The sequence below is a fragment of the Cetorhinus maximus genome, chromosome 9 (genome assembly GCF_964194155.1).
Source record: "Cetorhinus maximus chromosome 9, sCetMax3.hap1.1, whole genome shotgun sequence".
Taxonomy (NCBI): Eukaryota; Metazoa; Chordata; class Chondrichthyes; order Lamniformes; family Cetorhinidae; genus Cetorhinus; species Cetorhinus maximus.
Window position 1 is genome coordinate 23,434,073 of NC_135887.1, and position 15,713 is coordinate 23,449,785.

At 43.9% G+C, this 15,713-nt stretch overlaps 1 protein-coding gene across 1 annotated transcript in view; it reads right to left on the minus strand.

Moving 5' to 3' along the window:
- Positions 1 to 15,020, minus strand: part of LOC144684448 (transient receptor potential cation channel subfamily V member 3-like) — a 34,290-nt gene extending 19,270 nt beyond the window's left edge. Inside the window, exons 1-8 of the mRNA XM_078548238.1 lie at positions 14,953 to 15,020; positions 13,493 to 13,611; positions 12,568 to 12,720; positions 9,900 to 10,040; positions 7,484 to 7,764; positions 5,360 to 5,536; positions 2,271 to 2,429; positions 1,168 to 1,248 (exon numbers count right to left, since the gene is read on the minus strand). Coding sequence (XP_078404364.1) covers positions 1,168 to 1,248; positions 2,271 to 2,429; positions 5,360 to 5,536; positions 7,484 to 7,764; positions 9,900 to 10,040; positions 12,568 to 12,720; positions 13,493 to 13,611; positions 14,953 to 15,020 — 1,179 coding nt within the window. The remainder of the gene's footprint in view (positions 1 to 1,167; positions 1,249 to 2,270; positions 2,430 to 5,359; positions 5,537 to 7,483; positions 7,765 to 9,899; positions 10,041 to 12,567; positions 12,721 to 13,492; positions 13,612 to 14,952) is intronic.
- Positions 15,021 to 15,713: the final 693 nt, after the last annotated feature.

A 15,713-nucleotide genomic window follows, 5' to 3' on the forward strand; every position in this document is an offset into this window, starting at 1 on the left:
AGAATACTGTGAACAGTTTTGGTCCCCTTATCTAAGGAAAGATTTACTGGCATTGGAGGCAGTCCAGAGAAGGTTCATTAGGTTGATCCCGGGTATGGAGGGATTTTCTTATGGGGAGAGGTTGAGTAGGCTGGGCCTGTACTCATTGGAGTTTAGAAGAGTGAGAGGTGACCTTATTGAAACATAAGATTCTTAGGGGGCTTGACAGGGTAGATGCTGAGATGTTGTTTCCCCCTTGTGGGAGAATCTAGGACCAGAGGGCATAATCTCAGGTCGTCCATTTAAGACAGAGATGAGGAGGAATTTCTTCTCTGAGGGTAGTGAATCTGTGGAATTCTCTACTGCAGAGGGCTGTAGAGGCTGGGGCATTAAGTATATTCAAGGCTGAGATAGACAGATTTTTAATCAGTAAGGGGATCAAGGGCTATTGGGGGGAAAAATTAGACAAGTCGAGTTGAGGATTATCAGATCAGCCATGATCTTATTGAATGGTGGAGCAGACTCAATAGGCCGAATGGCCTACTTCTGCCCCAACGTCTTATGGTCTTATATCAGGGCAGAACTTCTGATTCAACTCCATTTTCCTGTCTGGTCTCTATATCCCATGATTTCCTTTGTGCCCAAAAATCTGAAAATCTCAGTCTTGAATGTACTCCATGATTGAGCACTCATAGGTCTCTGGGAAAGATAATTCCATCGATTCACTCCCTAAATCAACAAATTTCTCATCTTGGTCTTGACCAACCCCTCATTCTAAATCTATGACCCCCAATTCTTGACTCGCCAACCAGGAGAAACATCCTCACAGCAGCCATTGTGTCGAGCGCTCTCAGAATTTTTGTATCTTTCCATGTGATCACCCTCTCATTCATCTAAATTCCAAAGAAAATAAGCCCATTCTTCTCCATCTTTCTTCATAGGAGGAATGTTTCACCCAAGGAATCAATCTGGTGAACTGCCTCTAAGGCCAGTATTTCACTCCTAGGGTAAGAAGACTATAACTGTACACAGTGCCTTCTAGGTGTGGTGTCTCTCAAGTCCCATTCGTAAGAGTTCCTAACTCCAATATTCCAACCATCTTGCTACAAAGGCTAGCAAATCTTCCTCATTGCTTGCTGTACCTGCATGTTAAGTAACACAACATACCATAAATGATTTTGTACTTACTTCTATGATAAGTGAAACAACAGCACTTGACAAAATGAAAATTTGTCCACCTAGTTGCCATGATGTTCTTGTGATGTTTGTCTGAAACAGAGACAGAAAATGTAAATATATTCACTATTACAAAACATGAGTCTGGATAGAGTGGATGGTAATCAAGAGGTCAGTGACTTCGGTTCAAAGTGATTGGTAGAAAGATTAGCGGGGAGATAAGGAAAATATTTTTCACCCAGAGGGTTATCGGGAACCCACTGTCTGGAAGAGTAGTTGAGACAGAAACCCTCAACTCATTTAAAAGGGGCCTGGATATTCACCTCAAGCGCTGTAACCTGCAGGGCTATGGACTAAATGCTGGAAAGTGGGATTAGGCTGGGTGGCTTGTTTTTTGGCTGACACAGACACGATAAGCAGAGTGGCCTCTTTCTGTGCTGTAAGCATCCTATGATTCTATTCCATGATGATGAGGATAAATTGCAAGCGTTTGTTTCGGATAGGCTTCATTATGACCTGTTATTTTAGCGTTGGATGGGGTGCTGGCAAGGTGGGTCACCTCAGCCCTATCCCTTGTCGTGCTCTCGGCTCATCTGTAACATTGGCAGACTCCTGAGGAATTCCTGTTGGGAGGAGGGAACGTGGCTGCAAAATCCCAAAAGTGCTGCACCACCATACATGTGGGAAGTTAGCAGCCTCATACTCCGCAAAAGGGATTGCGGTTCTACTCCAGAAACAAGCCTACATAATCTAGGCTGAATCTCCCAGCCTCTGCAGTACCGAGGAGTGCTGCGGTGTTGGATGTGTTATCCTTTGAACGGGGTGTTAAGCAGAGGCCCCATTTGTCCTCTCTGGAGGATAGTAAAGATCCCATGACATTATCTCAAAAATGATCCCTGGTGTCCTGGTCGATATTTACCCCTTAAGTGTCATCATTAAAAGTAGATTATCTGGGAATTATCACATTACTGTTTGTGAGAGCTTGTGTGCAAATTGGCTCACGTTTCCTACATTACGACAGTGTCTACACTTCAAGAAGTACTTCACTGGCATTTGGGATGTTGTGAGGCTGTGAAAGACGCTTTAGAAATACAAGACTTTAGAGAGCTACTCACCTCGTTTGCATGAGGCTGGTCATAATAAATAAGGGTAAAAACGAATATATATGACACATACAGCAAGTAGCTGACAGCGAACATATAGGCTGCAAATCTGTCCCACTTCTCCTCAAGCAGAGTGCTCAAGGGTTCCACAGAGAGCAACATGTGTCGGTTCTAAATGGGATGAAGAGGGAAATAAATAATTAGATTGATTTTTGATGCTGTGCTGTGAGATGTTAAATTTTAAAACTAGAACGTTTCTTTCTCTGCAACAATGCAAGCTGATAATAGTGTGATGAGGATAACAGAACTTCTGGGACCATGGTGAACAATGAGGCCAACAGTCTAACTCCTTAACCAATGCAATTTAAGGATCGAGAAAGAAACAGAAGAATATGGAGAAGGAAACAGTGACAAATCAGGTACGGAAAGAGTAGTAGAGAGGGAAAGCTTGGATCAAGAAAGATAGGAGCCAAAGGAAAAGTTTAAAACAAAAGTAAAAAAATTACTACTTGCAGGAATGTGACTCCATTGTTCCCTCCAGCTGGACAGCTGAGTGGCATTGCAGCAACATAAATCTCCTCATTAAAACGAGGTGTTCAAGCTGTTAAATTACCAGCCCTAACTTTCTTCAGTGAGTTTAAGAGATAATTGATGCGCAAATGCAGCAACTTCACAAAGCTGATGGGGAGGTTGAGAGCGAAATGCCATTTTCACCAGATTAACGTGGATATTAGCAACTTGTGGCGATTTGCAATTCACAAAGTGTGTCTGTTCCTCACCATGATGAACACATGAATTATGGTAGGCACAATTAAACTCGCTGCGACTTTAGCAAAGTTTTGACAATTAAATGTCACAATTACATGGAATTTACAACACAAACAAACAGGCCATTTGGCCTATCTAGTCCGTGCTGGTGTTCATGCTCCATAGGAGCCACCTCCCATTCTATTTGTAAAAGCAATATCCTGCTTTTAAGAGTGTTATTCTCTTTGGCTGTTGAATCATGAAATATTTTGTTATTTAATTTCCCTTGACCTCCACCCTATCACAGACCTTCTCCTTTGTTCTTCCTGCCCCCTCCTTACTTCCACTGACACAAAAACTCATAAGAACTCTTAGTTCTGATGCCTGAAACTTAGAATTCTGCTCCTTTCCACAGAATCTGCCTGACCAGAGTTTTTCCAGCATTTTTTGTTCTTGACCCATTCTGTCTCATCTCAGCTCTGCAGTATATCCCTCTATCTCTTTTTTCCCCATGTACTCTTGTAGTTTCCTTTTTGAAGGTGTCTAAACCATTTTCATCAACCACTTCTGCGGTAGTGAGTTCCACATTGAACACTCTGGTTAAAAAAAAATTCCTAATTTTCTGATTGGATTTATTAGGAATTATCTTGTATTGATGGCCCCTTGTGCTGGATTCTCTCCAGTTTTGCCCTTTCCAACCTATTCATAATTTTAAACCTCTTTGTCTTCTCTTTTCTAAAGAAAAAACCCACAATCTGGTCTATCTTTCCTGATATCTCATTTCTGGTACCATTTTTGTAAGCCAAGTGAGTCCGTAACACTCGGCTTTCCAGAGATGTTTTTAAAAATTCATTTACGGGATGTGGGGGTTGCTGGCTGGGCCAGCGTTTATTGCCTATCCCTAGTTGCTCTTGAGAAGGTGGTGGTGAGCTGCCTTCTTGAACCGCTGCAATCCATGTGGTGTGGGTACACCTACAGTGCTGTTAGGAAGGGAGTTCCATTTTGACCCAACGGCAGTGAAGGAACAGTGATATATTTCCAAGTCAGGATGGTGAGTGACTTGGAGGGGAACTTCCAGGTGGTGGTGTTCCCATCTATCTGCTGCCCTTGTCCTTCTAGATGATAGTGGTCGTGGGTTTGGAAGGTGCTGCCTAAGGAGCCTTGGTGAGTTGCTGCGGTGCATCTTGTAGATGGTACACACTGCTGCCACTGTTGTCGGTGGTGGAGGGAATGAATGTTTGTGGATGTGGTGTCAATTAAAATGTGTTTGGTCTTCTAATGTAGTCCTATTCTCAAGTTTGACAATGATCTTTTTAAGGTCTATTGGGCTAGGATGCAGCTTTTGTTGATGCCCGTACTGTATCATCCACTGGAATGGTAAGGTTGGAAGAAATGTGTCTCCACTGGCAGGCATACTTTCAGCCATGCAAAGTCATTAGCTCTGGAATTTCTTTCCATCCACTTGTCTCATCCTTAAGACAATTCTTAAAATCCAACTCTGTGACTAAGCTTTTGCTGAAATTTGAAAGGTGTGATTTTGTTTCACTCTCTTTTAATGCTCTGCAAAGTGCCTTTGGGACATTTTATCGTACTGAAGGCACTACGTATAAATACACAATGTTGTTGATTGGATTGGCATGATGGAGTTTTGCCTCCTTTTGATGGGAAATCCGGTTTTTGCACCCAATCTGTTTATTTGATTGTGTAACCCAACTTTGATTTGATATAGATATTAGAATGGTTTTAACTGACTTTCAGTTGATGGCAAATAATTTGACAATGCTCTGGTGCTCAGTCAGCCATGAGTTTTACACATTCTTAACTTACGTATGTTGAGTTCAGAAACTTGGATAAAAGGTTCAGGGGGTAGGTGAGGTAAATGTTGCAAATTAATGAGTAGGTAACAGTGGTTCCATGAGATGGCATTGAACTGAGTTTGAAGTTGTAGATGGAAAGGTTAATGAGGAAGGCTAATTATTCCGATTCTGAAGTCCCAGGAAAGAAAGTTTGATTAGGAGGCACTGTGATGACGAATCTCAAGGAGCTGTGTGCACGGATGGCCCAAGATCAGCCAAGGAAAAGGAAGCTTGATAGAATTATAGAACGTTACATTACAGAAGGAGGCCACTCAGCCCATTGTGCTGACCCTTTGGTAAAACAACACTCAGTAGTACTTCTCCAAATGGAGAAAGATTGTGATGAGGTCCAGGGAGGTGAGAAGCAGACTGCGTATCAAATAATCAGATCTGTATTCTGTCCAGCAACGTGACAAGCAATGTTTTTTTTTTTAAAAACACTACTGGTACAGAAATGATAAACTGGTGAATAGAAGTGTTAAATTCAAGCAAACTTGCCTGGATTTTGGTGTTAAACGCAACGATTTTCAGAACAGAATTCTTTTCTAAGGAGTCCACTTCCGTGATGTCATAGATCGAAGAAGTAACTGGCCCATAGACCCAGTCTGTAATTTTTCTAGAAAGTCCCATGTGTTGCTTGTCATACATTTCTCTTCTGAGGATCTCTCTGAATATCTGCAAGGACAGAAAATGTTATCTCCATCCATGCAGAGAACGTGTTTACAAGACTAGGTAGGCAGCAGCCCTGCTATTGGGTGAGAGGTTGTGGCTTTCAACCCGGCGCCCATAATCTAGGCTGACACTCCAGTGGAGTACTGGGGGGGTTCATGTTGCTGATCATGGGGGTTTTCAGTGTGCAGTGTTTGCCCACATAATAGTCACTGTGCTTCTAGGTTCTTGGGTAAGCTGTGGAGGGAGGAGATGGTGGCGTAGTGGTAATGTCACTGGGCTAGTAATCCAGAGGCCCAGGCTAATGCTGTGGGGACATTGGTTCAAATCCCACCACGGCAGCTGGTGGAATTTAAATTCACTTCATTAAGATCTGGAATATAAAGCAGGTCTCAGTAATGATGACCATGAAGCCATCATCAATTGTTGTAAAAACCTATCTGGTTCACTAATGTCCTTTAGGGAAGGGAATCTGCCGTCCTTACCTGGTCTGGCCTACATGTGACTCCAGACCCACAGCAATGTGGTTGACTCTTAACTGCCCTCTGAAATGGCCTAGCAAGTCAAGGGCAAATAGGGATGGGCAACAAATGCTAGGATGCCCACATCCCATGAAAGAATAAAAAAAGTTAGTTTGTACTATAAAACATTTTAAAGACATTTCTGTGTGACCACTGTTTGCTGATATTGCCTTTTACCATCTAAGACTGCTGTGCTCCTGCAATTCTGCAGAATCCCAGTATTTATTGTCCATCCTTAGTTACCCTGCAAAGGAGGTGGACCCCTGGACCCCTTCAGAGGGAAGCTAATGGTCTATACATGTATGGTGTGAGACTGTAATCAGTGACAGGTCCAGTCTGGAATGATTCCTTCCCTGAAGGGCATTCTTGAATCAGATGCATTTTTATCCAGTGTTGAAAGTTAGCCATGGCTCAGTGGGTAGTGCGCACTCCTCTGGATCGCGGTTTGTGTGTTCAAGCCCCACTCCAGAGACTTGACCAAATAATCCAGGCTGATGGCACCTATTGCAGTACTAAGGAAGTGCTGCACTGTTGTCTTTTGGATGAGACTTTAAACTGAGGCTCTGTCTGCTCTCTCAATCGGACATAAAAGATCCCATGGAACTATTTGGAAGAAGAGTGGTGGAGTTCTCCCAGGCGTCCTGGCCAATATTTATCCCTCTCTTAATAGCACTGAAAACAGAATATTTGGTCACTCCAACCTTGTTTGTGGGAACTTGCTGTGCACAAATTGGCTGCAGCATTATCTACACTCACAACAGTGACGACAATTGAGAAGTGCTTCATTTTTTGTGAAATACTTTGGAATGTCTGGAGGTTGTGAAAAGTGCTATAGAAATGCAAATCAACAACAATCTGGCTCCATTGTCACTCTTATTGATGCTGGCTTTTTGTTTCCAGATTTTATTTAAAAACTGCATTCAAATTTTAAACTGCCCATACTGAAATTTGAACACTTTTCATACCCCGATTAAAGTTTAATTACATATTAATGTACCTCTACCGTAGACGCAAAATACTGCGTAGTTTAATTATGAAAATAGGGTTCCCATTGAAGTTAAAGCGATGAGCAGGAGAGACCAGGAGGAATCGCCCCAAGAATTTTATATGTTTATATATTTATGTAGTACAGAATTCAGTCAGCAGAGGGTGGTCTCGCACAATGTAACACGAGCTCATTGAGTCCGTGAGTGTGATTCCTTTCTACTGACACACCAAAAGCATCAGTGGCTACTGACTCTTAATGAGGGTCAATGCACATGTGTGAGCATGCGGGAAGCTCAGAATTGATCTGGCCTGGCTGTGATGCTCCCTCCTGGTGACAGCTGAGGAGGTCGAGGAACCAGGGGGCTGCTGTGGAATCAGCTGCTACCTCTCAGTAACATAGCACCCGGTGCCCATTCCATAGAGAAAAAAATAGATAAATTCTTGCCTTAAACTTGCCCAGTTTGGCTGCAAGCTGCAACGGGGTTAGCCCGTTTGTGTTCTTTATTCCTTCCAGATTGTCCACTTTGCTTTCAGTCAAGATCTTGCTGTACATTTCTGTTACGAACTTTGTGTTGTCCTCCGTGTCATCTGCTATAGTGACCAGTGCGTGTAGCACTGTGTTCCCCCTGGAATCCTGCTCCCCAACGTTTGTTCTCGGGTTGCCCAGGAGAAGTGTAACTATCTCTGGTTGATTGGTGCAGGCAGCCAGGGCCAGCGGCAACTCGCCTGTAATGTACGATGCACTTAGCAACAGCGAAAGCTCATCACTGCCTTTGTCACCTCCCAGACTCGACTATTCCAATGCTCTCGTCCCATCTATCGCCATCGTCCATGCTCTGTAAACTTCAACTCCTCTAAAATCTCTGCTACCTGTATCCTAACTTGCACCAAATCCCGTTCACCCACCACCCCTCTGCTCGCTGATAAGCTGGCTCCCAACCCGATGACACCTCAATTTTAAAATTCTCGTCCTTATTTTCAAATCGCTCCATGGCCTCTTCCCTCCCCAACTCTAATCTCCTTCAGCCTGCAACCCTCTGAGAATGCTGTGTTCCTCTGAACCTGTTCCATTACTCAATCAGATCATGTCTGATCCGTACTTCAGCTCCATTTACACCCCTTGGTTTGGTATTTATTAATATCCTTACCCAACAAAACTCTATCAATCTCCATCTTGAACTTTTCGGTTGCCCCCACCCCCATCCTCCACTTTGAGGGAGGGAGTTCCAGATTTCCACCCCCCTTTGTGTGAAGAAGTGCTTCCTGACATCACTCCTGAATATCCTGGCTCTAATTTTAAGGCTATGCCCCCTTATCCTGAACTCACCCACCAGAGATGGTAGTTTATGTCCATCTACCCTGTCAAATCCTTTGAATATTTTAAGGGATGATCTAATTGAAGTATTTAATTTTCTAAATTCAACGGACTACAAGCCTCATTTATGAAATTCTCCTCATAATTTAACCCTTTTAGCTCTGGTAGCATTCTGGTGAACCTCCAAGGCCACTATATCCTTCCTGAGGTATAGTGCCTGGAACTGAATGCTATTACTCCCAATAGGGTCCGATCAAGGCCTTGTACAATAGAAATAACACTTCTTCTCCATTATATTCCAGCCCCATTGAGATAAAAGCCAACATTCCATTAGCCTTATTGATCGCCCTTTGGACCTGTGCACTGGCTTTTAGTGATTTGTATTAATTGATACTCAGATTCCCATGCTCCTCCACTCTCTCTTGGGCTCTTGCCATTGGGTAAAATTTCAATTTACCTTTCATAGATCTAAGTGGATGACCTTGCATATGACCGTGTTGAATTCCAGTTTTACCCAATTGCTCACCAGCATGTTTCTTTTATCAATGCAACAATAGCTCTCTGATGATCCCTCCTTTGCTCCTTTTGAACTCCAGATTCTCCAGTCCTAAACACTCTTCCTCTTTCTTTTAATTCATTCATGGGATGTGGGTGTTGCTGGCTGGGCCAACATTTATTGCCTATCCTATAATTGCCCCTCGAGAAGGTGGTGGTGAGCTGCCTTCTTAAACTGCTGCAGCCCATGTGGTGTAGGTACACCCGCAGTGCTGTTAAGGAGGGAGTTCCAGGATTTTGAACCAGCGACAGTGAAGGAACGGCGATATATTTCCAAGTCAGGATGGTGAGTGACTTGGAGGGGAACTTCTAGATGGTGGAATTTCTATGTTGCCTTTTCTTTGGCTTTGTTTTCTTCTACATTCTGACTGCATTAAAATCGAGATTCATCGCACCATTTTCTACTCTATTCATCCTTTCTAAGAACCTACAAACTCTGGGGTTCCACATTCTCCCTGTCCTGCTACAGGAATCTCCTAGTTATTGTGCTAAAGGACCCTGGCATATGTAGGCAGCATTCCAATTCTGACTGGGCTTGTAGAGAGATAGTTGATTAGCACCGTATCCAGCATCTTAAACATTCACTCCCACCACCACCGACGCACAGTAGCAGCAGTGTACACCATCTACAATATTCACTGCAGCAACTTGCCACGGCTCCTTAGACAGCACCTTCCATACCCATGACCACTACCATCTGAAGGACAAGGGCAGCAGACACATGAGAACACCACTACCTGGAAATTCCCCTCCAAATCACTCACCATCCTGACTTGGAAATATATTGCTGTTCCTTCACTGTCGCTGGGTCGATATCTTGTAACTCCCTAACAGCACTGTGGGTTTACCTGACCACATGGACTGCAGCGGTTCAAGAAGGCAGCTCACCACCATCTTCTTAAGAGCAATATACACACAGTAATGCACATATCCACCAGGAATGTATTGTTCTAAAAATTGAGTGGAGTTTAGTCAGCGAAGGAGAACTCACCAAAGTAAAAGCCGTGACGCTTTCTGCTTGATCTGAAAAACTTCCCATCGGCCTTTGTGTTGACATCAGCCCCTTTCTCCAGCAGGAGTTGCACTATATCTGGACAGCGTCTCTCGATGGCAATGTGCAGGGCTGTTTGACCTCCAGATAAAACAAAGCAAACATCTCAAATCTAAGAATATGTTTTTGCCTCAATGTCAAGATAGGGTTGGTCCTTTCAACTCATATCCCCTCCCCCTCAAACTCCAATCCCACCTCCCACAAACCCTCCTCCCCCGACACACCCCCTGCAAACACCACAGCCCCCTCAAATACCTTTGAAAGCCCATCACAATATCCGTCACCACCTCTTGCACAATTTGCCCATTCCTCTCTCCTACCTTCCAGCCTTTTACCTTTGACCAAACTGCAGTAATTTTGCACCGCTGTAAATCTTTCTAACCTCAATGCCAACTAACCCTCCCTCGCTCCCTGCCATGCCAAATTGCTCATTTGTACCACATCAGGAGAACTTTGCTCTCTGTTCCCAGGTCTTTCCCACGCTAGGCTGAGACTGGCTAAACTCATTTCAGATGAGATGGGAACTGAGAGGTTATGACTATCAAGAAAGACTAAACAGGCTGGAGAAAAGAGAATACTCGAGGGCAACTTGATAGAGGTCTTTAAGATTATAAGAACATAAGAAATAGGAGCAGGAGTAGACCATTAGGCCCCTCAAGCCTGCCCTGCCATTCAATAAGATCATGGCTGATCTGCCCCAGGCCTCAACCCCTCTTTTATGCCAGCTCCTCATACCCCTCAACTTCCCAATATTTCAAAAATCTACCTGCTTCCTCTTTAAATACTTTCAGTGATCTAGCCTCCACAAGTCTCTGGAGTACAGAATTCCAGACATTCACTACCCTCTGAGAAGAAATTCCTTCACGTCTCAGTTTTAAATGAGTGTCCCCTTATTCTGTAACTATGTCCCCTAGTTTGAGATTCCCCCTCTAGCGGAAACATCTTCTAAACATCTACCCTGTCAAGCTCCCTCAGAATCTTGTATAAGATCACCCCTCATTCTTCTAAATTCTAATGAATAAAGGCCTAACCTGTTTAGCCATTCTTGATAAGTCAACTTCTTCATCCCAGGAATCAGCCTAGTGAATCTCTTTTGAACTGCCTCCAATGCCAGTATATCCTTTCTTAAATACGGGGACCAAAACTGTACACAGTACTCCAGGTGCAGCCTCACCAACACCCTGTACAGTTGTAACAAGACTTCCATATTTTTAATCTCCAACCTCCTAGCAATACAGGCCAAAATTCCAATTGCCGCCTTAATTACTTGCTGCACCTGCATGTTAACTTTTTATGTTTCATGCACAAGAACACCCAGATCCCTCTGTGCTGCACTTTTTTGGAGTCTCTCTCCATTTAAATAATAGTCTGCCTTTTGATTCTTCCTATCAAAGTGCATGACCTCGCACTTCCCTACATTAAACTCCATCTGCCAAGTTTTTGCCCACTCATTCAACCTATCTATATCCCCTTGCAGATTCCTTATGCCCTCATCACAACATGCCCTTTCACCTATTTTTGTATTATCAGCAAATTTGGGTACATTACACTCTGCCCCCTCCTCTAAGTCATTAATATAGAGAGTAAATAATTGAGGCCCTAGGACTGATCCTTGTGGCACTCCACTAGTCATGTCTTTCCAACCTGAAAAAGACCTATTAATCCTGATTCTGTCTTCTGTGTGTTAACCAATCCTCAATCCATGCTAATACGTTACCCCCAATACTATGAGCTCCTATCTTGCCTTTTATGTGGCACCTTATCGAATGCCTTCTAGAAATCCAAATACACTACATCTACTAGTTCCCCTTTATCAGCTCTGCTTGTTATATCCTCAAAGAACTCTGGTAAATTGATCAAACACGATTTCCCTTTCACAAAACCATGTTGACTCTGACTCTGTTTGATTGCGTTAAGCTTTTCTAAATGCCCTGGCATTTCTTCCTTAATAATGGACTCTAGCATTTTCCCAACGACAGATGTTAGGCTGACTGGCCTATAGTTTCCTGCTTTTTGTCTCCCTCCCTTCTTGAACAGGGGTGTCACATTAGCGGTTTTCCAATCCGCTGGGACCCTCCCAGAATCCAGTGAGTTCTGGAATATTTCGACCAATGCCTTCACTACCTCTGCAGCCAGTTCCTTTAAAATGATAGGGTTTATGATGGGGTCTACATAGAGAAGAGGGAAGATGGGCTGCATTTTACTGGCATAGTGATTAGGCCAGGTGAGACCCAGGAAGGCACATTGCCAGCACCCAAGACCTGCCAGCCTCAGTAATGCCACTGGTGGGATTTGAGACTATGGGTGAGGGAGGGATGCAGGCTCAGGAGTTGGGGGACAGCTTTGGAGTTGGTGATTTAGTGAATGGATGTTCTGTGTGGCAAGAAGCTCAGAAACTGACTGATCCTTCAGCACCACACATGAGCAAGAAGTGGGGGCAGGGGTTGGAGTACAGGGAAGGGGGGGAAATGGAATTTCTATTCAATTGTCTGCTTTACATCTCGGAAATTTCTGGAAAGCCTGATGATGGAGGCTGATCCATTCATTTGGGGTCGTGGACCTTTTTGGCTTTAAGCCCTATGGATTCAGCAGCTCCCTGTTAACCTACCTTTAAAATCTTTATCATAATATTCAGCGTTGATCAGCTGCATTAAACAGTCATCTCTCTCTGCGATTGTGATCAATTTCTCAACCATTTTGTTTGTACTGGCGTTTAGATTCAGTAAGGCTTTCATCAGGCAGGTCTTCCCTGTTTTTAGGTCTGTGAAACAAAATGAACAGTTTTTGTACAATTCACTTATTTCCTCTCCTCCCTCCCCCACCGCAATTCCACCCATCCCCCACATCCTCTTTGCCACTTGCTGGGAAACTCTGGCTGGTCTGTAGAAATGAGGTTACTGCATTCCCGTTGCCCACTTCCCCAGCTCAGCCTACATGAGGGGCCATTGGCAGTGACTGGGCCCAGCCTCACAGCTGGGGGTTTGGCCTCTCCTGACCTGGAAGCTGGAAAACATGAGTTCGAATCCCACCCGAATAGCTTGAGAAATTTTTAATCGATTGAAAAAATTCTGGAAATAAAAATCTGGAATCAGTAAAAAGAAACCTCCAGAGAGTCATTGGAAAACCCAACTGGTTGATTATTAGCCTTTAGGATGGAAACCTGCCTCCGTTACCCAGTTTGGCCTTATATGTGACTCCAGACCCACACTGACATGGTGGCCTACTGCTGCTATCTCTTACGATCATATGACTCTTTACTGTCCTCTGAAGGCACAAGTCAGGAGTGTGATGGAATGCTCCCCACCTGCCTGGATGAGTGCAGCTCCAACAACACTCAAGAAGCTCGACACCATCCAGCACACCGTTGCATTTAAGGGGAAGCTGGATAAGCAAATGAGGGAGAAAGGAATAGAAAGATATGTTGATAGAGTGAGATGGAGTGGGGTGGGAGAAGGTTTGTGTGGGGCATAAATGGACCAGTTGGGCCAAATGGCTAGTTTTTTTTTGTGATCCGAGAAGGTATGACCCAGTACCTGTGACATCTGTCAGCTTTATCCTGGTAACATGAAAGAAGCTCAGTATTCTATTAAATCCCTCCATATCCCCATTCGCAATGGAGGAGAAGAGCGGGACGGTCAGTTCATTCCTCAGGCTGCCAAGAGATAGAACAAAAATCTGTTCACAGTTTGCAAAGAACTTCACCCTAAGCTTGCCTGTAAATCAAGAAGGTTCCAGAGAGGTTAACTATCCTCTCTCCTGCTCGAGAACCCATCAGAAAGCAAGCTGATTTTGACACCACTGCTCAATCTGTTTGCCCTGCAACGATAGTACTTGCATTTACTGAGCACCTTCTACACTCTGCAGGCTTTACAGACAAGGGAGAACTTTGGAATGTAGTCACTGTTGCAATTTAGGAAATGCAGCAGCCAAGTTTATAGATGACCTGGTTTTTAGTGATGGTGATGGGGTGCAACCAGGTCTGGAAACCTCTCCTTTGAATAGTGACAATGGGATCTTACCTGAGAGAGCAGGTGTTGTGTTTTCACATTCCATCCTTTGAGAATATGGTAAAGCAGTGGGAAGGCATTTGGAGGGCTGATTTGACAGTCCAACAGCCCATGACCTGAACCCTCCTTCCATGGCCACCTCCATCCTTTTACCAGCCAATAGAAGATTTTATGGGCACCCATAACCCATATGATGGGAGTTGGAGGGGAGAGACCCTCACCAGGTGAAGTATCCTGCCGTGTGTCAATCAGAACTCTGAGAGCTGCACTCACCAGGACTGTCTGGAGCGAGGGTTGAACATGAACCCTTCTGACTACCATTATGCAGGGTATTGGTGAGGCTGCACCTGGAGTGCTGAACACAGTTTTGGCCTTCTTGCCCAGGAAAGGACATACTGGCCCTGGGGGGAGTGCAACAAAGGTTTTCTATACTGGTTCTCGGGATGAGGCGATTGTCCTAGGGGAGAGATTGAGTAGACTAGACCCATATTCCCTAGAATTTAGAAGAATGAGAGGTATCTCATTGAAACTAAGAGGATTCTGAAGGGGCTTGACAGAGAGATTGTTTCCCCCTACTGGGGAATACAGAACACGGGGGCACAGTCTCAGGATAAGGGATGATAATTTAGGACTGAGAACAGAAATTTCTTCACTGAGTGTTGTGAATCTTTGGCATTCTCTACCCCAGAGGGTTGTAGGTGCTCAATTGTTGCTACGTTCAAGCCAGAGATTGATAGATTTTGGGGTACTAAGGGAATTCAGGAGTATGGGGTTAGTGCGAGAAAATGGAGTTAAGGTAGAAGATCAGCTAGGATCTTGGTGAATTGTGGAGCAGGTTCAAAGGGCCGAATAGCATCCCCCAGCTCTCCTGTTCTGACTCAGAAGTGGGAATGCTAATTGCTGGTTCACAAGAATGTGGTGACACTTGAGTAAAAGAATCTGATCATGCTGCTTCTTTGTTTCATATCATTTGCAAAGTCACTGACCTCTCCATGTCTTCAGCATTCCCATCTGATTTATCAGGCTGTATGAGCACTTGCAGATTTTTATCCATTGCCCTGTGTGTAAAAATACAAGAGAAGTGTGTTATACAAATTAAGCCACACTGTCACCCTGTAGCTTGCTTTGTGCAAGAGGTCACTGAAGTCTGATTAAAGAAGTCGAGAGGAGATAAGTCAAGGAAAATGAGTCGCAGAAACTTGCAACACAAAAGGAAGCCATTCAGCCTGTCGTGCCTTTGCTGGCTCTTTGAAAGAGCAGCCGTGCTTAGTCCACTTTTAATCCGTAACCTTATAAATTCTTCATCCACAAGTACTTGTTCAACTCCCTAAAATAATTTATGGAATCAATGTCCACCACTTTTTCGGGTAGAGTATTCCAGATCCTTTGAACTGAATGGAAAAAAAATCTTCTCATCTCCCCTCTAGATCTTTTGTCAATGATTTTGATTCTATGGCCTCAAGTTATTTATCTATTCATGAGAGGGAATGATTTTTCCGCATCTGCTTTATTAAAACCTCTCATCATCTTGAAAACCTTTCTGACGTCACCTTTTTAACCTTCTCTGTTCCAGGGAAATGACTCTTATTTTTTCCAAACTCTCCACACAACTGAAGTCCCTTAACTCTGCTGCTAAAGAAGGGTAGCTAAGCATTTCTAACATCTTAGTGTGAGTTAATAATTGGCAGGGATAGAGAGTGAATCTTATTTACTAGGGAGGTGCTGACCTCAACTGCCTTAATTGGCC